General features: G+C 43.6%; 1 protein-coding gene across 1 annotated transcript in view; it reads right to left on the reverse strand.

Moving 5' to 3' along the window:
- Positions 1–24781, reverse strand: part of LOC129819589 (nuclear factor of activated T-cells, cytoplasmic 1-like) — an 89697-nt gene that overhangs the window by 63443 nt on the left and 1473 nt on the right. The window contains exons 3-8 of the mRNA XM_055875964.1: positions 13212–15914; positions 10350–11391; positions 10007–10166; positions 4540–4742; positions 2413–2585; positions 1509–1649 (exon numbers count right to left, since the gene is read on the reverse strand). Of these exons, the coding sequence (XP_055731939.1) occupies positions 1509–1649; positions 2413–2585; positions 4540–4742; positions 10007–10166; positions 10350–11391; positions 13212–13230 (1738 nt within the window). The 5' untranslated portion in view covers positions 13231–15914. The remainder of the gene's footprint in view (positions 1–1508; positions 1650–2412; positions 2586–4539; positions 4743–10006; positions 10167–10349; positions 11392–13211; positions 15915–24781) is intronic.

Consider the following 24781-nt stretch of genomic DNA (forward strand, 5'->3'; position numbering starts at 1 on the left):
AGAGACGGTGGCAGAAACATTGTGTACAAAATAAGTTACAAATAACGCGGAAAAACACACACAAACACAATAGCTCAATTGGTTAGGAGACTGTAAAACGGCAGCCATCCCCTCCGGCGCCATTATAATCTTTTGGTTGTCACGGAAAATGTATGGAGTAAAAAGTACAATATTTTCTTTAGGAATGTAGTTAAGTAAAAGTAAAATTATAAAAATATAAATAGTAAAGTACAGATACCCCCAAAAACGTCTTAGTAAGTAGTACTATACACCACTGGAGACAGGGCGACAGCAGAACTGAAGATTCACAGGGTATTCCGGAGCACACGGTGTTAATGAATTGGGATATTGAGGCTGAAAGGGAGACTCAATGGAGGGAGGGAGGCAGAGGAGAGTGAGAAGGGGTGGAAGGCTGGCTTAAGGGTGTTTCCATGGTAGGATTGCCCAGGAATCCTAATTCTAGTGCCAGATGGAGGGAAACCCTCATCAAATACAAGGGAGCATCAACGCCAGCCCAGAGGCTGCATATAGGCCCTAAAGACAGTCTGCTAAACCTCAACAGATCTGAGGGAGCCACTGATCTTCTTCAAAATTACAAAAAAAATATAAACCAAAAAGGGAGTTATGTAGTATTCTAGGCAAGGTAAATATTTTGAATTTCACATACATAAATCAATAGCAATCCCCTAGTTCCTAGCTAGAAGAGATTAGGAGAAATCAAGAGATGTAGAAAGAGATATAGCAAAGCTCTCACACAATCACTTCTTGTTTTGAAAAAAAATCTCACACTGCTGTACTGTATAACAGTGGGGCTTGAGACCCCACCCAACCCACCTAGAATTCCTCTCCTCACAGGTGGAACAATGGCAATGGATTCCCCTCTGTTCTGAGTGACTCGCCGAGCGATACAATTAGATGTGTTCACATTGCACAACCTTGGCCCAAACCGTACCTCAAGTTACTTTTCGAAAGCAAATCAAGGACATTGCTGTTAGTAAACCCTAAGCGTCAACATCTCGGAGCAGTCCCTCGCTCCCTCCTTCCTAACTGAGAGGGCTTAGAGAGAGGATAGGAAACAAATACAGAACTGTGAGGAACAGCAAAGCAGCACACACAGCCTATAGTGCATGTGTGATCCATTCCTGTGCTGAACAGGCAATGGAAACTTCTGCAAATGTAAATCTGCTGTGTTAAAAATACAGCGCATTAATGTGCACCACATGTGGCACTCTGGCAGGATGGGGGATATTTTGACGGCAGGGGGAAGAGCAGGGAGGAAGGAGGGAGGAAGTAGTCCTGAGGTTTCTCCAACCCAGAGAGAGAGGAAGGGAGTTGGAGCACGCACACACACACACTTGAGTAGACACACACACAAGCGTGCAAGCGCACACGCGCGCGCACACACACACACACACTTGTGTAGACACATGCACACATACCCATGCACACTAACCCACATACAGCTACATCTGCACTGCGTTAGCTCCTGCTTCATCTCCAGCTCCTACCTTGGGCTTTCTCCATGAACACCACCTTGGAGTCGTGCTGGAAGTTGTGTCCGCTGAGGAGCATCCTCTCTCCTCCAGCAGCAGGGCACGTCTCCAAGGTCTGCTTATCCACCAAGGGCAGCTCCTGGGCTGATCTCTGGGCTGTAGGAGGGGGGACAAACACTATCCTCACGAAAGAGTCAACACAAACCCATTCCCCATGCAGCCCCGAGCATCCAGACCAAGTCATTTTCACAAGCTTGACAACTCTTAAAAGAATCATCACAACTAGCAATACCATGAGCCATTAGCTCTCGAGACATAGGGTTCCTCTGACCTGAGGGTGAGGGCATGGATCCATTTTGTATTTGTTATTGTATCGTTTTCTCAAATGATTGTTTTTGCAAATAATTTCTTGGCATCATGATCATACTTGGCCATCACCTCCTGGTTAACTTCAACCACCTTGAAGTGTGTTATATTCCTTAATAAAAGTCTAATGTTGGCAAATGAAAAAAGTAAAAGAACCTTTCTGACAATTATTCTCGACAATAGAAATAAAGAGTCTCAGTTAATAACAGTTTTGTGGCAGTGTATCAGCGACCGACAATGGTCTCTTCTTAAGAGCTGAGATCATGGTTTAACCACATTTCTCATTTACCTCACAGCACTTGTGGTGTGATTCTCAGCCATAAACCCATGAGATTACCCGATCTGCTCAGATTTATATTGAGTTCTTTCAAGGTCAATGGTGCTTATCACCAAAGTCAAAATGATCTGCCACGTTAAACCATTTCCTCCCTGTATAAGACATTGCACAATTGGAAAAATTGTTCACGTGAAAGACTCTTTGTAGCATGGATGTCAGCCCCAAAAAAGGCATCCATACATTTGAAAGCAGGCCTGATAGTGAAGGTGTACTCACAGCACTCTATAGGGTTGGATGCAGCCTGCAGGGACAATGTCCTTCCTGTGGGCTGGTTGATGTGAACCCGGAACACCATCCTCACCCGTGTGTTCTTACGCCCGACGTCCGTCTCGCCCTTCCTCAGCTCGATGTCCGAGTTGCGAAGTTTCAGGATGCCGGCGCAGTCAATTCTAGATGAAACAGATAGAGAAGAAACCGAGTTAGACCTCAGAGAGGCTCGTAGCTATCGTCACGTCAGATAGATCCCATCATTATCCCCATGACACTTACCACATACAGTGAATATCAACACTCGGCTAATTAAGGTATGGTTTAAGAGTTTCTCTCCAGCGCCACAAAGGGATTTCACCGTAGACTAGATCAATAGATTCATCAGACAACGGGATTTCAGTGGAGGATTATCATCCGTATACTCAATGGACGGTTTACTCAGCGACCACTGCTTTCAGGTTGTTCCAACCCCCTCCAGCAACCCAAACTGCTGTGAATGTTAATAGTTTCATAAATAGCTTTTTAATGGCCCAAAAGAGAACACCCATGGGATGTTGATCCAATGTTGGTCCCTCTATGGCTCTCCCAGCCAGCCCATTGGCTGTAATTATGCTTTTTACACAGTCTCCGAGCATTCATCAGACACTTTATAAATGTCTCATTTCTCACCCCCCTTCTCTCCTGTTTATGCCCTGCAATCACTTTTAACATTTCAGACTTTTTGGCGTTAGCTTTTACAAACAAATGTTCGTTTTTCCATGGCAGTACTCCTCAGTGCTACATTCCTTATAATGTAGTTAATGTCAACTTTTACACTAACTGAACACTCCCGAAAGTTCTTTGTCAATCACTGGGGGCTGCTCCGCTGGTGAGGCAATCAGGTGTTGAGGCTAAGGACCCCAGCTGTTCAGATCTCCCTCCGCCCACAGCCAGACGGCTTGGGGTGTGATGAGTGAACAAAGCACAGGCTGAGGCTACTGAGGCGTCTCTAGTCTCTATAAAACGCCTGAAAAGAAGGGTCGCATCCCAAATGGCACCTATTCCCTATATAGTGCACTACTTTTGACCAGAGACTATGGGGAATAGGGTGCCATTTCGGACACAGCCGCAGTCTCAGTCAACTGTGCCAAGGGTTCAACTCAATGCCAATCTCAGGAGGAAAAATGTTTCTCCATTGAACCCCATGCAGCCCATGTTAAGAGTGTTTGGCTTTTGGAGTGTAGTCGGTCATTGGTAACAAAAGCATTGAATTTATCGCTAATCGAGTCAAATGAAGTTGTCAGCATTGGTGGCCAAATAATACTGAAAGACTTGTCATGTGTTCAAGTTGATTAAAACTTTACCATAATTGATGACATGCTATTACTGGTAACTTCCCAGATCACGATGAATTAATCCTTGTGATATATTATTTTACTTGTATAAAATATAGGAAGTCACATGGGAATATACTTCAAAATGTATAAACCCCTTGCTTACACAAACATCACATTTCAGGCTCCCGAGTGGCGCAGCGGTCTAAGGCACTGCATCTCAGTGCTAGAGGCGTCACTACAGACCTGGTTCGATTCCAGGTTGTATCACAACTGGCGTGATTGGGAGTCCCACAGGGCGGCGCACAATTGGCCCAGCGTCGTCCGGGTTAGGGTTTGGCCGGGGTAGGCCGTCATTGTAAATAAGAATTTGTTCTTAACTGACTTGCCTAGTTAAATAAATCAAATAAGATCACTTTAAGGTGTGTTCTCCAGAAAGACTACTGAAACCAAACACTGAAGTGAAAATGGTTCTATACGTTTAAGCATTACATCCATTAAAATGCAGTAGAACTGCTACTGCCTAGACAGACCCCAGTTAGCAGCATTGAGGTTCCCCCTGTAATATGAACTCCAGGGATTATTATACCGTGTAATGGGAAACCCGTCCATCTGTACAGAGGGGTGATCCAGTCCACACAAACTCAGACAGACACACTCAAGCTGGTGCTGATCAGCCGTCACGGACATAACTCTACAGATGTTCACTCATCATTTGAGTTGCTCGAGGAGGAGCATAAACGTCTGACTGACTGATAGGCACAACAAGAAAGACAGACACAGAGGCGAATAAATACAAGCACACTCACACACTACTCACATGGCGCGCATGTTGTTCTCGGGCAGCAGTGGAATCTCCAGCACCTTGGTGTTGGACTGCAGGACCTCGTGGCTGGGAGTGGAGACGGTCTTGCCGGTGATGCGGTGGACCTGGTAGAAGGCATGGGGCCGCAGGAGACGGTCGTCTGCCGTACCAATGAACAGCTGCAGGGTCAGCGGCTCACTCTCCATGTAGCCTTGGAGCTGGAGGGAGAAGACATAGAGATTCCATTCAATTGTATTAAATGAATCACTTATTGCCAATCAACAACGGTTAATAGGAATTTGTTTTTCAATGTTAATAGATAAGAAACAACTTATGTCTGGTATCTAGCACCCCCCCCCACACACACAACTCTTGACAACTTGTTAAAAAACAGGGATACCTTTCAAACACATATCCAAGGCCAACAACCCATACACGTATTTCCTCCATCAATGGCAGTCCGTGTCAGTACTGATAGGCTGCGACACAGCATGATATTACAGTAGCTCCGTCCCCAGCGTTCCGCTGGCTGCCCAAGAGCCAGTTACCCATCTGAGACAAACGTCCCTGTGATTTCACAGGGCCGTTTACCCTACTGACAGAACTAAGCCCGGGTTACAGTGAACTAAAGGTTAGGGTTGTCTCCCAAATGGCATCCTATTCCCTATTTAGTGCACTTCTTTTCAAAGGTAGTGCAGTGGGCCCTGGTCAAAAATAGTGCACTATAGAGGGAATAGGGGGCCATTTGGGACGAAACACATGTCACTTACACATGCTCTCATTGACCAAGGTCAGGGATAGATTTTTGTAGCGGTGGACGGAGTTAACTTTTTTTTTATCAGCGAGACAATCACATCATTATTTAATTGGACAGGATTCAGAACGGCTGTGGTACAAAAACGGTTCTTAAAGAATCCCAGACCTCCAGAGGTGTTGCTTGACCGCCACCCAGAAAGCCGAGCAAAGGCGCGGAGCCTGATACCCACTCTGAAACCTGATGATAGAGACTACAACCGACACAGAGTGTGGAGCTATGCATGTTATCTCTACGCTATGACAGTGGAGGCATTTGCAGAGAAAACTTAGCGTGGGTGGGGGGTCAGACTGACGTAGTAAAAAAAAGAAGAAGCAAAGGCAGCAAAGCCATTGAGTTACGATAGTCTACTTTATGCATTAACTTAAAAAGGAGTTTACCATACCATTTTTTACATTTTATTTACATTTATTTAAACAGGGAATCCTATTGAGATCAATTCGTCTTTTTCAAGGGCGCTCTGCACACAATCATACAACGCAATAAAAGCATACACTATTTACAAGCAATTTAAGAGGGGTAGGCCAATCTAAATTAAAACCCCCCAAAACGACTAATTCAGATGACATAACAGGTTTAAAACACTCAGAAATAGGACCAACAACGCTCCGCTAGGGGGGGGTAAGTTCCCACAACAGATGAATGTGTATTTTGGCTTATGGCCACATCTACAACCAAAAGCTCAATTGTTTGGGGGATAGTACATGATGCCACAAGAGTTGATTGCAAGCCAAAAACGCTTGCACGCCAAAGAACACCATCCCAAGCACGGGGGTGGCAGCATCATGTTGTGGGGGTGCTTTGCTGCAGGCTGGACTGGTGCACTTCACAAAATAGATGGCGTCATGAGGATGGAAAATTATGTGGATAAATTGAAGCAACATCTCAAGACATCAGTCAGGAAGTTAAAGGTTGGTCGCAAATGGGTCTTCCAAATGGACAATGACCCCAAGCATACTTCCAATGTTGTGGCAAAATGGCTTAAGGACAACAAAGTCAAGTCAATCCTATAGAAAATTTGTGGGCAGAACTGAAAAAGAATATGCAAGCAAGGAGGCCTACAAACCTGACTCAGTTACACCAGCTCTGTCAGGAGGAATGGGCCAAAATTCACCCAACTTATTGTGGGAAGCTTGTGGAAGGCTACCCAAAATTTTGACCCAAGTTAAACAATTTAAAGACAATGCTACCAAATACTAATTGAGTGTATGTAAACTTCTGACCCACTGGGAACATGATGAAAGAAATAAAAGCTGAAATAAATAATTCTCTCTACTATTATTCTGACATTTCACATTCTTAAAGTAAAGTGGTGATCCTAACTGACCTAAGACAGGGAATGTTTACTAGGATTAAATGTCAGGAACTGTGAAAAACTGAGTTTAAATGTATTTGGCTAAGGTGTATGTAAACGTCCGACTTCAACTGTATATAGTCACCCCTCCCCCTTTTTTCAGTCTGTCACACCTGAAGATGTTGTAATCAGCAATGTCAATGTTCTTATTTCGGATCGAGTCAATTATCCAAGTCTCTGTGAGAACCAAAATATCTGGGCTCGTGTTCACGCACCAAGAAATATCAAGAAGGTCCATCTTTGACAGCAAACTTGATATGTAACAGCCCAAGCCCTCTTCGTGATTTGAAATCCATGTTTATGGTATTTGAAGTATTAGCACTGGTTGAGCTTACCACAGTGGGCTTCCCATTGGGCGAACAGTAACAGAGCTAACACAAGATTATTACTGACAATACCCCTGGGAATATGGTAGCAGTACGATGACAACGCTGTGAAATAGTGGGGAATAGAAAGAATTACCTGAGCAGGGGTTGCGCTGTCATTAACTCAATGTTTTATAAGAGCCTCCTCGATGTTGGACAAGATAACTTTCACCCCGTTCCTATTTGGATGCTAGACATCCCTCTTGTTAAACTGGAGCCTCTCCAAAAAGTAGTCAAATCCATTGGTAACTGTAGAATGTAAGTCAGTACCGTAGCCAGAGGAGACAACTAAAGTGTTCCAATCCGTGACCTATTGTTGGTAGAGGCCCGGGAAAGATAAACGCTTCCCTGTCTCCTTTAGCCTATCTGTAAGCCCTATAAAGTCATCTTTGAATTCCTTTGTGAAGATTGATGTTGTTTGTACCAACATGAATGACTACTGTGTAAGCATTTGGGTGCTTTTTCATCACAGCGGGGACCTGGGGATGTCTGTCACGAGCACGGGCTCCAGGGAAGCAGTGGTCCCTTGCTTCCGCGACTACCACATCCCTACCTATGGAGCTCCCTGTAACAATCACCACTGGAGGACGCTTGTTTCGGCACAGGCAGTGCAGCCTCCCCTCCCTAGATCGTATTATCATCTACTAGAGGAATGTCAAGACTGGCCGCTCATGGCACCAGAAAGAGATTCAAAAGGGAGAGAGGGACGAGGGCAACAGGGGCACCCTCTCTCTCTCTTTCTCTCCACCCCTCCAGCTGACTTCACAGTCCTATCGTGCTTTTGAAAATATGGTTCACATGACCTCAAAATGTCGTTTTCTTGAACACATCAAAAAAAAGCATTATCATTTAAAATAACATGGTTACATGACGTTCATAGTTCAGATTAAGAAAATCCACATTTAGCTAATGAAAAATGAATCTATCAGTGGTTTACAGTATTATCTCTGGCCAGTTTTGAGATATTTTCACTCACTTTATTTGACATCACTTCGTGATGTTTGCCATTAAAAAACCCCACAGACTTGAGTATGGGGTATTCCCTCGGACCCAGCTATGAAAGCTAAGCCTAAAACCTAGAACATGCAGTCCTTTAGGAGAGCATAGCTCAGTCTGTATAATGGCGCGTGTGGTCTGCAGCAGCAGCAGCTGTGGCATTAGAAAAGAACAGAAAACCCCAGGCTTAGCTGTGCTCGACGTGGAGGGAACCAGAGTGACTTCGAGAACAAACTCTGTACACTTTGGGCAAGGTTTGGCTCAGAGGAAGAGCAAGAGAGAAGGGCCAGTCAGCCAGTGTCCACAGCTCCACAGCCCACAGTGTACCATGTAATCAGGAAGCCAGATTGAGTGGTCTTAGGCTCCCTCTAACATCTCTATCAGGCTGCCAGAAACGTGTGTGGTTTGAGCCCGGCCTGGACGCCTCCACAGGACGCCACTGTTGATGATGTCAGCGTTACAGACGGGAACTTTCCTAAACAAAGGGAAGCCTGTGTGTTTGGTCGGAAGCTGGCGGAGGGAGGGAAGGAAGAGGAGGGGGAGGGAGGTGGAGGTTTTTGAAAGAGCACACTATTTCATGATGAGAGTAACCCAGAGCCCATGTCATTAAATCATTAGCACCTAATCACAGAGAAAAACATGCTACCCAGTACGGATGTGAATTGTGACGTTTAGACACACTGGACCATACATCACGCTTAGCTAGCTACGTTCTCAGGTTCCCATTCAGCCCCACTGTAGCCTTCCTGGTTAGAATCCCAGGTTGGTCACAAACTTTGTGGTGTTACCACACGAGGGTATGTGAGAGGTTCAACCGTCCAGGTACTATTCAACACATGTAAACGTTGCCTGTTGAAACCTCGGAGGGCTCACTTTCTCTTCTCAACGTAGACACTGTGGTTTCTTCAGAGGTTGAAGTCTAGTCCGTGATGTGGTACAATGATCGGGAAGACCGGCCTTGTAGTCCAAGAATTACAATTACTCAAAACTTCTTCTGAGTTGACCACCAGAGTTGACCGCTGTGGTTTAAGCTCATGACTGAGCTTTTACTGGCCACACTACCGTGCTTTGCGACTGTCTGTCTGCACTTCAGACGTAATGGAAAAGTTTGAGTCACCCTCGTCTGGACAGGAACTGACTGAGCGGACTGGTCTGTCCTAATAGCATACCTATGGTATTTCATTCAGAACTATTACGTCTTTCAAATAACATCATGGACGTGTAATGATAAAACACATAACCACTAATCTATTTAAGCGCTGGTGATATAAATAGATTGGAAAGAAAGTGATCGGAGAAATACAGTGAGCTCTAAAAGTATTGGGACAGTGACAATTTAAGTTGGCTCTGTACTCCAGCACTTTGGATTTTAAAGTTATAAACGCACAAATATCATACCCCCCCCCCAAAAAATGCTAACCCTTGTTATTGTAATGGTGAGAGGTTAGAATGTCTTGGGGGTATGATATAAAATGCTAACCCCTGTTATTGTAACGGTGAGAGGTTAGCATGTCTTGAGGGTATGATATAAAATGCTAACCCCTGTTATTGTAATGGTGAGAGGTTAGCATGTCTTGGGGGTATGATATTTGTGCTTCTGTAACTTTCTCACTCATCATTATTCACGATTCATTCAGGATTATCCCTAATCATGGTAGCATCCACATTAATGTAGAAGTGTTCAGAAACATATTCTATTCTTATTTACAATAAAAGTGACTCCAAAGCGACACAATACATTATTTACCATTAATTTCTATTGGGCACAAAATCATCTGAAACACAACCAAAACAAACAGCAAATGCACAAAAACGTATGTACTTTCCCAATACTTTTGGAGCTCACCGTAGGTCGGAGAAAGTGGTAAGCCGAGAAGTGATGGGGCTAATAGTATTACATCCAGACAAGTCTATATTAGAGTACGGTCTGTTAGTATAAGGAGGATAGCAGACCTGCACCACAGGGTGTCCTCCTGCCAGAGCCTTGACTGCCCCTCTGCTCCCTTCGGTCTCGTAGTGGGCACGGTGGTGAGATTTGGGCTGCACCTCGATCTGCAGGCTGTACGGCCCCGAGCTGGATGGCAGTTGCCAGTCAAGGGCTGGTAGAGATGGGCTAAGGTGGAGAGAGTATATGTCAAGTTTGCAGTGTAACAAGACCACAACTGCAGATTGTCGATGCCTTGCTTGTATATTTCGGAGTAGACCTTACTTTGACCTTAAAAACTTTCCGTTGTTAGGAGCTGTCAACCTTATAAGGAATGTTCTTTCAGTCAGTCAAAGTCTTGCTTCAGCTTACCTGACATATTGCTTTGGCTTAGACCATGAGTATGGGTGCTGTGGCACATCCAGGAATCCCCCACAGTAGTTCTCCTTCTTAAAGGGCAGGCGGGAGAAGGGGTACTCATCCTGACAGAGCTCCCCAGCGCTGAGCTCCTCTCCTCCAGGCTCTACCTTCAGGCAGACTGCCCCAGGCTCCAAGCTGGTCTTCCGGGCCTTCAGAGGGATGCCCTCCCCCAGGTCTGCCACACCGTCTGTGGTCAGAGCGTTGATGGCTGCAACTATGGCTGAGTTGGTGTACTGGTTGGTGTTGTTAGGCATCCAGGACTCACCTGTGACGCTGAGGCGTGGGGAGGTGTGAGGGGACGGCCCGGGGGAGTGGTTAGGGGAGTAGGGGTACTTGGAGGTTGTGGTTCCGTTGAAGCTGTATTTCCTCTTTCCACCACAAGGGGAGTTGGGCCTGGAGCCCTGCTGGCCCATCCAGCTGTCGTCCGTGACACTGGTGCCGGGGGAGGTGGAGGGGGAGTGCCGGGGGGAGCCCGCATTGGCGCAAGCATCACCCGGAAGGGCGAGAGAGGAGGAGCCCCTGGGCGAGACGCAGGGCGACTGCCAGGGCGAGTTCTGGGGTGAGTTCTCGTAGTTGTAGGAGAAGCCCGACTCATAGGACGAGGCCTCGGAGTGACAGCTGCGTGACGACACACTGCTGGCCGGGCTGAGGCAGCTGGGGTCACGGTAGCCATCTGCATTGGGCAACGTCAGGGTCACGATGGAGTTGACCCGTTTAGCCACAGCAAGGTTGTGGCTCTCTTCAACCTTGTCCTCAGGAAACTGCCCGTAGGCTGTGATCTCAATACGAGGGCTCTCGAGGGCTGGCGCCCCATTTGGACGGATGCCAGGGGAGGAGTAGTAACCCACTGTCCTCATGTTGTTGTGGGCGCCGTAGCTGGGAGGCTGGCTGATGGACACTGAGATGGTGGGGCCAGACTGGAGACTGTGGTATTGGGAAGGCATGCAGGGGTCGCCCTGGGAGAGACTGACGTTGGGGGTGTGGCTGTATGCATCTGAAAAGCAAATACATGGAATGAGTCCGAATGAGGGTCCATACACACTCTCATTGGCTCACACACTGAAACACATACTGTAGTTGCCAGTTAATTGCAAAGAAAGCTGCTGCGATGGTGTTGCTCATGACGGAGTGTAAACTGCATCGACACGCTGGCGCCGAAAGTAAACATGTTCCTGTATCCAAATAAGAGCAAGACCAGAGAACTCAAAACGAAATGGGTTTCCCCCAACCACAGAAATAAAACTACCACCAACACACCATCCCTGAAAGACAAAACCTACACAAAATAACTAAGGTGAGAAGTATACAAATAAGTGGCAAAAATAACTTTAAATAAATAAATAACTAAGGTGAGAAGTATACAAATAAGTGGCAAAAATAACTTTAAATAAATAAATAACTAAGGTGAGAAGTATACAAGTAAGTGGCAAAAATATTTACACAAAAAATAACCAAAGCTGTCATTTATTTATTTAACCCTTATTTTATTAGGTACGTTGACTGAGAACGCATTGTCATTTACAGCAGTGACCTGGGGAATAGTTACAGGTGAGAAGAGGGGGGATGAATAAGCCAATAGGAAAGCAGATGTAGACTAGATCTTTTTTCCAATTTCACATTGCCTCTGGTTTTATATACCACAGCAATCAAAACATTGAACCAAACACTGTACTTTTTGCCGGCTAGTTTATTTTCAAAAGCTATAGGAAAATGTATCACCTGTGTGTACCACATGGCTAATTTGTTTGCATGACTAAAGGTGCGAGCTCAACCCAACAGGGGAGCCTCATGATGCCAGCCAAGATGCCAGCTCCCTCACTAGGTATTAGGGCATAAGAGACAGACTGACTACCCATGTGGCACAGACAGAAGAGAATAGGGGAAGGGGTGGTTAAGGGTACAGGGACCTGAGTAATCTTACTACAGTCAGCTCTTAAGACTAGTCCAGTCTCAGGCAGTATGCAGTCGCCAGAGCTCCTGCCTGCTGTGAATTAAGAAACATAATCACCACCACAAAGACATGACGTCCCTGCACCACCGTATACGACTCCCACCACATAATCACAATGTAATAGCCTTGACATCACAGTGGTGTCACAGCATTGCTATGTCTCTATGCAACTTCTCCATGGATTGCAGAAGATGCCACTTTACCGATGAGAACCACTGGTTGTCATGTGTATGTTCTCTGAACCAAGTGTAGTAAATCTAGACGTGCACACTGAAACACTGCACAGTTGGTGCAAAGGTATCTTCAAATGGGGTCTGTTTACTCATGCAAGAAGAGCCATTGAGGCATGGATTACCAATTTGAGTAAACCCTCCTGAATGTGAGTTTTGGTGCCACCACTGCCACTCCCTACTCACAGGAGAGGCACCTCATAATGTCATGTAGACGTCATAATTATGTGTTTCAGGTTCATCGTTCCTTATGGCGATCTCAACATATTTCTTATTTCAACACATACTATGTTAGTAGGTACTTTAAATAAACCTTTTGGTGAAACCAAATATTTCTTTCAAAATGTAAGTAGCTACCATGAATAAGATAACAATGACGTAGCCTATCCTAGAATCACCTCATTATTCAGTGCGCTGCATTGCATTGTCATACCTGTGTAATAGTAGGCTATCTAAACAGAGAATAAACCCATTGACTGACACCTGAGGAGAAAGTGCGCCACTAGACAAGACAGGCAGCTATCCAATATGCAGAAGCATCTGTTCAAATGTCGATTGAATGACCGTTTACGAATGCTATATTATTCTTACACACAGTCTGACATTCAGACGTAACAGTAACAGCCTACTCACCCTCTTCAGCAGATTTCATTTTTTCTTTCAGACAAGGCAACGGAATGTCTGAAATCGAACTTTTGTCTGCGTAATCCAATATCCATAAAACGGCGCGTTACCCCTCCAATGATGATGGCGATGCTCGCTCGCTATATTCTAACAAACCTCGAAACTATAGAAAATGTCCTTAATGAAATATAATAAATACATGCAGATTAATTAAAAAGTGACTCGAAGAAAAATACAAATCGTATCTGCAGAGTGAAAAACTTTTGGATACAATTGAATAGCGCAAAGAAATCAAAACGCTGAGTCGGAAATTCAGTTTATGATTGAAAGTTAAAATTATTTTAGTGCCTGATTTGAAATATCGGACTTGATTTTGTGAAAAGGAATCGTAGCTGGTATTGGTCTGTGTGAAGCACTGCTTCGTTGCTAGGGCTCCTCAGCACTTATAAACCTGGGGATCACCTCCGGCGGGAGCGCACCGCCCCTCGAACAGTGACGCATCTCCACGCCTGACCAACCAACAGACGCGTTGAATTGAGATTCTCCCCACTCTCTGGGGTTTCCAGCTGCTTTCAGACGTGGTTGACTTGTTGGGCTGGCAGTGTACAGTTGCAGTTCAGAGAGAGATGCAGGCTAGTGAAAAATGTTATGTAATATTTAGATGTAAAGATAATGAGAAGAAAGATCAGATAATGGATATGCCATTGTCCAGTGCCACAGCTGCATCCGCTTTAAAAATCTTGTTGACATGAATCTATTCTCTAATATATGAATAAGCAGTTACAGGAAACACATCTACATCAAATAAATCGACCCTGTCCTTTCCATATACTTGATTTTGTGTCCATGAGAATATCATACACCCATTTACAAGCTTGTCTCTTGGGAGTGCTCTAAAAACAGTGGGCAGGACCAACATTAAACTTGAATATGGCGATACCCTTGTTAACTAATATTTTCAATGCTTGTATTATTTTCACTCCCCCAGAGACCAGGGTCATTCGAAAACCCTCCCTGCTCCTAGTCATAATTCATCCAGCATCGTTCCATCTCTTCCTTCTGGCATCGTACACAACGTCTGAGCAGTCATTCATGCCTCATGGTATGATGGAGTGTGACATTCTACAGAAGGAATGTTCTTAATCGAGATTTACAAGCAGCTTAATCTTGGTGAATGTTTTACGTTAAACCACTGCCATGTTCACCCTGATACAGACATTCATCACATGGCAGCAGGCTGATGCTCGTCTGTTCAGTTAAAGAGCTGCATTAAAGAGCCCGGTCTGCTTACCTCCTCCAGAGGAAGGAATACAGCGCAGTGTGAGGACCAGCTGAACCAAACATGCATGAGCTTGGCTTGGCTCTGATCTGAAGCTAGATAAATATGACTGCTGCTGTATCTTCAAACATCATACAGGAGATGACTTCCTTCTGATCTTCTTATGGATGTTGCTGAACTTGCAAGACCAAATCATCACTTTCCCACTTCCTTTGACTGAACAACTAAGTGCATATCTGCTGGGCAAGAAACCCATAATTATCTGTAGTTACAAACAGTATAAGGGATGTATAAAGTTAGTGCCATACCCAGTAATTTGGCATTTGGAATCTTCAACCTTTTTTCTTATTTCCATAGAGAACTATCTATGGTGGTGTACTGTACACTTATCCAACCTCATAATGCAACTTCATAATGCAGTCAGCTATCGTTGGCAGGTCTGGACATCTCAGGGCTTTGGGAACTGCTTCTGTGACAACACACAACATGAGTCACATGTCTATCACATGGTGACTCTCAAAGAGTCTGCCCATCTCTGTCAGTGGGAATCTCTGCAAAACAGTGGAATGTAATCAGCTGCTGCGTACAATATGTAGGCCTTCGTGATGCGGAGGTGCCATGCAGTAATCGCCTTCAATGGACACTCTGTGGGTGTCTTTCAGAACACAGCACAGCTTGCCAACACTGCTTGCCTCATTCAGATGTTGAAGTTGCACTTTTCAGAGTAGGTTATGATAGTGGTACTTCACTCAAATGATTTCTCTACACAACAATGCGCTGTGAATGCGAAATGTAAAAAAAAAAAATGTTGGGTCAATTATGACCAAATTTGGGTCCTTTCTGTGACCCAGCACCACATTATTTTAACCCAACATGTTGGGTCACTTGATTTCCCAAAAATTTTGTTATTTTTTTCCCCACCTTTCTATTACAGAATCTGTTAATTTTCTAAAGGACCAAATAATTCTAACAATCAATGTTAAGATGTTACTACACAGTCGACAAAATTCTTCAAATGACATATGGCCAATCATGACAAATTGTAGATAAAGTACAATTTTTATTTTCTTCGGATATTCCTTTCAGTTACAAAATCAAGTCATGCGAAAGATAACAAATTAGGAACACACAAATAAACAAAAACCTTAGAAGCACAGTCCATCATTTGAAAATCCCAGCAGCCCTACTGGGGAACGGGGCTGAAGACAAGTAAAAACCTTTACCCTCTACTCCCCCAACCCCTACCAGGTATACATTGTCAATAGGAAATTATGTTAAAAAAAAAAATATGCTGAAACAATGTCTTCTGCTCCAGAGCCTGACGGTGAATGCCAGGGATTAGAGGCGATTGTCCCCGAGAGTCAGAACGAAGGGTTTGGGTCTCTTGTTCTTTTGGTCGCCTGGCAGAGATATTCAGCCATATTGGTTCCAACCTGAGGATTAGAGAATGACTCAAATGTTGAACAATAATCAAGACACTCATCACACTCGTGCACACACACAAATTGAGGCATTTCCTATTGCTCAGAACATGTTATACTCCTATACAGTCTATTGCTGTGTGCAGGATGTTGATATGCATTGAGTTGAGTCCAGCCACTTTGTGTGTAGTTTACAGCAGGGGTGGGAAGAGTAATGAAATATCCTACTAAAGTAGAAGTACTGCTACTTCAATGAAAATGTACTCTATTAGAAGTTTTTTTAAATTAAAATAAAAACATTGACCTTGACAATTAGCAAATTTCACTAGGGTTACCTGAATGTTGTTACACGTGGTCTTTTTCATGCATTAAATTGAAAAAGGGAGAGGAAATTAATGTACATTAGGAACTAGGTTCATTTATTTTATGAGTTGCAATAAGACATCTATCTGTATGTACAGTATAAAAAACAAAGGATTTGTCCAAAATATACTATTAACATTTGAAAATATATTAAACATTCAAAGAAATTACAATCAGTGGTGGAAAGAGTACTGAAAAATCTTACTCAAGTAGAAGTAAAATGACTGATTTTGAAAAAGTGCTTGGAAAAGCTACTAAATTACCATCATTAGGACCAGGAATACGCCTTTCTCGAAGTGGATTCTTTGTTCGGACCTCCACATGCGATCTTATTCCAGAAGCCGACCACAAACAATGCGGTCGCCGCAGGAGAGGCCGACGGAGAGGCCTACTGGTCAGACTCAGAAGGCGAGCACACCATCCACCGCTTCTGAGCATATTACTCGCCAATGTCCAATCTCTAGATAACAAGCTTGACGAAAATAGGGCACGAGATGCCTTCCAGAGAGACATCAGAGAACGTAACATTCTCTATTTCACGGAAACATGGCTCACTCGGGATATGTTGTCAGAGTCGGTACAGCCACTCGGTTTGCTTTCTTTGAGGACAATACAGTGCCACTGAAAAGGCCCGCTACCAAAACCTGTGGGCTATCCTTCTCCATAGCCAACATGAGTAAAACATTAAATGTGTTAACCCTCGCAAGGCTGCCGGCCCAGACGGCATCCCTAGCCGCGTCCTCAGAGCATGCGCAGACCAGCTGGCTGGTGTGTTTACGGAAATATTCAACCAATCCCTATCCCAGTCTGTTGTCCCAAAATGCTTCAAGATGGCCACTATTGTTCCTGTTCACAAGAAAGCTAAGGTAACTGAGCTAAACGACTATCACCCCGTAGCACTCACTTCTGTCATCATGAAGTGCTTTGAGAGACTAGTCAAGGATCATATCACCTCCACCCTATCTGACACCCTAGACCCACTCCAATTTGCTTACCGCCGCAAAAGGTCCATTGACGATGCAATCGCCATCACACTGCACACTGCCCTATCCCATCTGGACAAGAGGAATACCTATGTAAGAATGCTGTTCATCGACTACAGCTCAGCATTTAACACCATAGTACCCTCCAAACTTGCCATTAAGCACCCCGCCCTGTGCAATTGGGTCCTGGACTCTCTGACGGGCCGCCCACAAGTGGTGAAGGTAGGAAACAACATCTCCACCTCGCTGATCCTCAACACTGGGGCTCCACAAGGGTGCTTTCTCAGCCCTCTCCTGTACTCCCTGTTCACCCACGACTGCGTGGCCATGCACTCTTCCAACTCAATCATCAGGTTTGCAGATGACACAACAGTGGTAGGCTTACCAACAACGACGAGACGGCCAACAGGGAGGAGGTGAGCGCCCTCGGAGTGTGGTGTCAGGAAAACAACCTCTCACTCAACGTCAATAAAACAAAGGAGATGAAACAGCAGAGGGAGCCCCCCCCCCCCCCTTCCTATTGACGGGACAGTAGTGGAGAAGGTGGAAAGTTTTAAGTTCCTAGGCATACACATCACGGACAAACTGAAATGGTCCACCCACACAGACAGCGTGGTGGAGAAGGTGCAACAGCGCCTCCTCAACCTCAGGAGGCTGAAGAAATTTGTCTTGTCATCTAAAACACTCACAAACTTTTAGACGCTCAATCGAGAGCATCCTATCGGGCTGTATCACCGCCTGGTACGGTAATTGTACCGCCCTCAACCGCAAGGCTCTCCAGAGGGTAGTGCGGTCTGCACAACGCGTCACTGGGGGCAAACTACCTGCCCTCCAGGACACCTACAGCACCCAATGTCACAGGAAGGCCAAAAAGATCATCAAGGACAAAAACCAACCGAGCCACTGTCTGTTCACCCCGCTATCATCCAGAAGGAGAGGTCAGTACAGGTGCATCAAAGATGGGGCCGAGAGGCTGAAAAACGGCTTCTATCTCAAGGCCATTAGACTGTTAAACAGCCCATCTTTAACATAGAGAGGCTGCTGCCAACATACAGACTCTGGCCACTTAAATAAACTGACTTAATAAAGGTATCACTAGTCACTTTAAATAACGGCAATTTAATAATGTCTACATATCCTACATTACTCATCTCATATGTACATACTGTATTCTACACCATCTACTGCATCTTGCCTATGCCGCATGCCATCACTCATCCATATATTTATATGTACATATTCTTATTCATACCTTCACATTTGTGTGCATTTGTGTGTATAAGGTAGTTGTTGTGAATTTGTTAGATTACTTGTTAGATTTTACTGCATAGTCGGAACTAGAAGCACAAGCATTTTGCTACACTCGCATTAACATCTGTTAACCATGTGTATGTGACCAATAAAATTTGATTTGATTTGAAATGCAGTGTAGACATTGTTAATGTTGTAAATGACTATTGTAGCTGGAATTGGCAGATTTTAAATGGAATATCTACATAGGTGTACAGAGACCCATTATCAGCAACCATCACTCCTGTGTTCCAACGGCACGTTGTGTTAGCTAATCCAAGTTCATCATTTTAATTAATTGGATCATTTTAATTAATTAGAAAACCCTTTGCAATTATGTTAGCACAGCTGAAAACTGCTGTTTTGATTAAAGAAGCAATAAAACTGGCTTTCTTTAGACTAGTTGAGTATCTGGAGCATCAGCATTTGTGGGTTCGATTACAGGCTCAAAATGGCCAGAAACAAATAACTTTCTCTTGTAGCTCATCAGTCTATTCTTGTTCTGAGAAATGAAGGCCATTTCATGCGAGAAATTGCCAAGAAACTGAAGATCTCATACAACGCTGTGTGCTACTCTCTTCACAGAACAGTGCAAACTGGCCCTAACCAGAATAGAAAGAGGAGTGTGAGGCCCTGGTGCACAACTGAGCAAGAGGACAAGTACATTAGAGTGTCTAGATTGAGAAACAGATGCCTCACAAGTCTTGAGTTGAGTTTGTTTGATTTGATTTTTACAGGGACAGTGCACATCAATCAACGTTTCAGTAAAAGTACCGGTTTTAGCCAGCCGGCTAATTTTCAACCGCAGTCCCTGGGCAGGTTATTAAAAACAATTACAATATAGACAATAATTAAACAGTGAGCACACGCAGAGCAACATAGGACAAGCAAGACATAGCATACAGACAGAGCAACATAGAACAAAAAGCAGCAAGACAAAATTCATAAAAGCAACAAAGTGTTTCCACACCTCACAAGCTACAGACAACAGACAACATGGAAAGCGGCAATACACAGCTAGGGATTATGTTCACAAATCTGATTAACCTTTAGCCATGTCTTCATGCATTTTGTGAAACTGTGATATGTGGGTCAGTTATGTGTGTCTGATGGCAGTGTATTCCAGACATGGGAAGCTCTCACAGAGAAAGCGAATTTACTAAAGGTGCTTTTCCTTAAGGGAACTATACAGTCACCTCTCATGGCAGACCTTGTGGATCTCCTGCCATATATTTGGGTTTTCTGTTTAACAAAAATACTGAGTGGAGGGGGAGCCAAGCCATTTAGGATCTTGAATACAAGACATGCGTCGGTGTATTGCACAAGATTTTCCCAACTCAGGAGCTCATGCTTTCTGAGGATGTAACAGTGATGATGGCTATTGGGCTTCCTATCAAGCACTTTGAGAGCCTGTTTTGTAGACAGACTGAATAGGTTTCAATGTTGTACAGCAGGCTTGGGCCCAACTAGTCAAGCAGTATGTTAAGTGGGGGAGTATCATAGATTTGAAGTAGTTTTGCTACCTCTGTAGTCAAACAATTTCATATAAATCGGAAATGAGCTAGGTTGAATTTGGTTATCTGAATTACCTTTTTCACATGCTTTTTAAAAGAGAGGTTGGAATCAAGTATGATGCCAATGTACTTAAAATCAGATACCACCTGGAGCTTCTCCCCTGACACATAGACATCTGGCTCAGTAGCATCTGTTGCCCTCTTTGTGAAGAACATGCAAGTTTTTTTTCACATTGAGATGCAAACACGAGTCACTGAGCCACTTTGTAACCTGGACCATTACAGTAGTGAGTTCTTGTGCAGCTTGTTGTTTGCTCTTTGCATGCACATATATCACTGTATCATCTGCATACATTTGAACTTCAGACCCAGTACAGACTGAAGGCAGATCATTAATGTACAGGCTGAACAGGAGGGGCCCCAGTATTGACTCTTGGGGCACGCCCACATCATAGCTAAGACAGCTCATTGCTCACTCTGACACACTGAGTTCTGCCTTCAAGGTATGATTTCATCCATCTCAAGGCATCGGGGGAAAAGTTGAACTTGGACAATTTTGTGATGAGATGCGTCGGTGTATTGCACAAGATTTTCCCAACTCAGGAGCTCATGCTTTCTGAGGATGGTTAACAGTATCAAAAGCCTTCCTTAGGTCCAGAAACACAGCCCCAACAACGCCCCCTTTGTCCATCTTGGACTTCACATTTTCCAGAAGAAAGCAGTTGGCCGTTTCTGTGGAGTGTTTCGCTCTGAAGCAAAACTGCATGGAGTGTAATGTGAAGGGGCTGTTGTTCAGGTGGGCAATCAGTTGTTCTGCTACACACTTTTCAACAACCTTTGACACCACAGGTAGTATACTAATGGGCCTGTAGTTACTCACGTCAGCACGGTTGCCCGATTTAAAGATGGCCGTTATTATGGCCGACTTCCATACCGTTGGAAACCCCCCTGAGACCAATAGATGTGTTGGTGACCTTAGTAATGGAGCCAATGAGTGACTCTTTGTATTTTTAAAGGAAGGTAGAGTCCAGCCCAAACACATCTTTGCCTTTAGAGTTCTTTAGTGAGCTAATCACCTTGTTCACCTTTGACTCAGAAACCTCCCTTATGATGAAGACAGGTTGAGTGTCATTTACTAGCACTGAGCCCAAGAAACCAGTGGAGGGGTTCTATGTCAGTACCCTGACACAGTCAATAAAGTAGGAATTGAAGGCTATTGCTATTTCGACTGCATCCTGTGTTAGATTGTTATTCACCATGATTTCTAGTCTTTTTGCAGTGTTACTATGGTCTTTCCCTTTTTTAGATTCTCCCAGATCAATTTAGAATTTCCCTTTGCTTCAACAATTATGTTAATAAAAAAGTTTGCCTTGGCCTGTCTGATTTCTTTCATCACCTTATTTCTCAACATGGTAAACCTACGTCTGTCATGCTCTAATTTGGATCTTAGGGCTATTTTTAGAGCATAATCTCGTTCTTTCATCAATTTCCAGATTTCTCCATTTAGCCAAGGAAGAGTGCTCTTTTGGCCAGGTTTGGATTTGATTTTCTTTTAGGAAACCATTTATTGTAGTCTGGATTGTGGATAGAAAAACCTGACTATCAGCTTCCACGTCTGTATTAGGACAAGAGATCATTCCAGTTAATTCCCTTAATTGCGTTTTCAAAATAGTTTATTTCACTCTTAGGTATTCTTAGTTGATCCGGCTTTCTAACAGTAAAGAGGTTAAACCTGCTCTTAGACAGCTTTCTGGCTAAAAGTGTCAGATTATGATCAGATAGCCCAGTAACCATATTGAATGATTTAGTCACTCTCTCTGGTTTATTACTGAACACCAAATCAATCTGTGTTTTAGAGCAACAAGTCACCCTGGTGGGCCCTTTAACTAGCTGTGTAAGGTCAAGGTCTTCAACTGGCAGCTTCATTAAATACTACCCACAAAACACGTCTCAACGTCAACAGTGAAGAGACGGCTCCGGGATGCTGGCGTTCTATGGCTTTTTCTTTGCAGCTCTGCCTAGAAGGCAAGTATCCCAGAGTCGCCGCTTCACTGTTGACTTTGAGACTAGTGTTTTGGGGGGACTATTTAATGAAGCTGCCAGTTGAAGACTTGTGAGGCATCTGTTTTTCAAAAATGAAACTGGTATATATTTTATTTATCACAATTTTCTTTAACCAATTTTGGTCTTTTATGCAGACAAAGTTAACATAGTTCAAGTGCAGGAGTCAAAAACTGATAGCCTAAACTTTGATGAACAATTATCTAGCTAGCTACCTGACGTGAAACAATGCACCACACAGTAACGTTAACATTAGGCTAACAGAAGACAAGCTTTCTACAGGCACTGAAATAGCTACCTAGCTAAAATTCAACAAAACATGTTGCTACCACACACAACACAGGAAAATAGCTAGCTAGCAAAGTTGGCAAAAATGTTGAGCTATCATGCATGGGTTCGTTTGCTAGCTAACATTATCCAAAATTGTCAATGACTGAGATAATACGTAATTTAATAACTAGGTTTATTAAACCTGAATGGATCATTTGTAATGATAGTTAGCCTTTTGGTCAGCCACAATGCCTTGCCCATTTGTCAGTTGAAAATAAATCCCAGTCAGCAACTGCTGAACTATCTGGTAGACTTGCTACAGCTACAGCTACAACCAATCCTCATTTAGGAGCTTGCCAGAAAAATTACATTTTCAGGATGTAATTAACCCACTGACTGGGTCGTATCTCAATAACCCACCATCAATAACCCAGTATTAACAACCCAACCAGAGGAGGCTGGTGGTAGGAGCTATCGGAGGACGGGCTCATTGTAATGGCTGGAAGGGAATCAATGGAAGGTGTCAAATGTGGTTTCCATATGTTTAATATGTTTGATGCCATTCCATTTAATCCATTCCAGCCCTTACAATGTGCCTGTTTTCCTATAGCTCCTCCCACCAGCCTCCTATGAACCCAAGCACCCGACCTTGCTCTGTTTAAAGAAAGCAACCCAACTGCGTTACCCAATGCCTGCAACCAAGCAAATGGTTTATTCAAAGTAAAACTACTCGTGTAAAAAATGCGTCATCCAAACAACCCAGTCTTTTTTTTGTTGAGTGTAATATTTCCTCTCACCCATGGGGAGGGGATCCCATTTCAATTGAGTATATTAGAGTATCCTTATGAACGACAACCCTTGTGTTGCAGCCTGGTCTCATAGAGTAGACGTAACATAGTAAATATAAATCCAGGATCTCAAATGAGTATAATATGTTATGTTTGGTATGGTTACATAAGACAGATGGTTACTTAAGGCAAAAACAAAGGGGATGGGTGGGTCTATAAGTTGAACATCTAGCAACACAAAGGTTGCGAGTTTGAATCTCATTATGGACAATTTAAGTATTTTAACTAATTTGCAACTTTCCAAATACTTACTACTTTTTAGCTACTTTGCAACTACTTAGCATGTTAGCTAACTCTTCCCCTAACCCTAACTTTAACCCCTTAAGCTAACCCTAAACTCTAACCTAGATAACGTTATCCAGATAACTATAATTCATAACATATCCTACGTTTTGCAAATTCGTAACATATATTACTTTTTGGAAAATCAAATTGTAATTTGTAACATATCATACAAAATGGGTGATGGACACAAATTAATACAAACCATATGAAACGTAACACTAAATGGACTGGCATGGATTTATGTACAGAATAATACAAAATGCTCTGAGACCAGGTTGCAGCCAGCCAGCCCAGGCCAGCCAGTCATGAAATGGTAGCTGTCTATTTCATCATGGGGTCATTGGCTCAGTGCACTTCCCCATTCATTTAAAGAGCCCCCCCTTATTTCTTTGACCTCATGGAAATCTCTCTCCCAAAGCATGGGGCCTAATTGTGGCAGAGGGTATCATTGCTCCCCCTGCTCTCAAGCTATGTGTCACTGAAACATGTGCTGCAGTAAACACTACCCCATCTGCAGATAATAAATAGCACCACTGTTTCTGATTGACGCACAGCTCCAACTACGTCAGGGCAGCGTCGGATCACTGTGATTTTCCCACCCATGCCTGCTCCTGGTTAGCAGGCACTCTGGTCAGGACCATCCCTGAAAGCAGGACACTGTAACTAAGAACAGATCATCAAAATCAAAGCACATTTTATTTGTTACATGTGCCGAATACAATAGGTGTAGACCCTACTGTGAAATTCTTACTTACAAGTCCTTAACCAAGAATGCAGTTTTAAGAAAATATTTGCTAAATTAACTAAAATAAAAAATAAAAAAGTAACACAATAAAATTAAATTAACAAAGCTATAAACAGGGGTACCGGTACCAGGTCAATGTGCGGGGATACAAGTTAGTCGAGGTAATTTGTACATGTAGGTAGGGGTAAAGTGACTACGCATGGGGGGGATGCAAATAGTTCGGGTGGGCATTTGATTAATTGTTCAGGAGTAATGGGTAACAACGCAAGTGTCTTGTGCCGACTACGCCACTAAGACAAGACCCAATACTTTATAAACATTCTGATGTAGTAGTAGATCTACCCCAGCAGACCCACCACTACATTATCAAAGTTCACTTTCATTAGCTGTGTCTTATGGGCTTGATACATTCATTACTTATATTTCAATAATTCATGTGGATTTTGCAGATCAAGTCAAGTGCATTCCTCAAAAGTTCAAAAGGACCAGGACCCTCACATCGGTGAGATTTCTTCCTTCA

This window comes from Salvelinus fontinalis, chromosome 22, assembly GCF_029448725.1.
Source record: "Salvelinus fontinalis isolate EN_2023a chromosome 22, ASM2944872v1, whole genome shotgun sequence".
Classification (NCBI taxonomy): Eukaryota; Metazoa; Chordata; class Actinopteri; order Salmoniformes; family Salmonidae; genus Salvelinus; species Salvelinus fontinalis.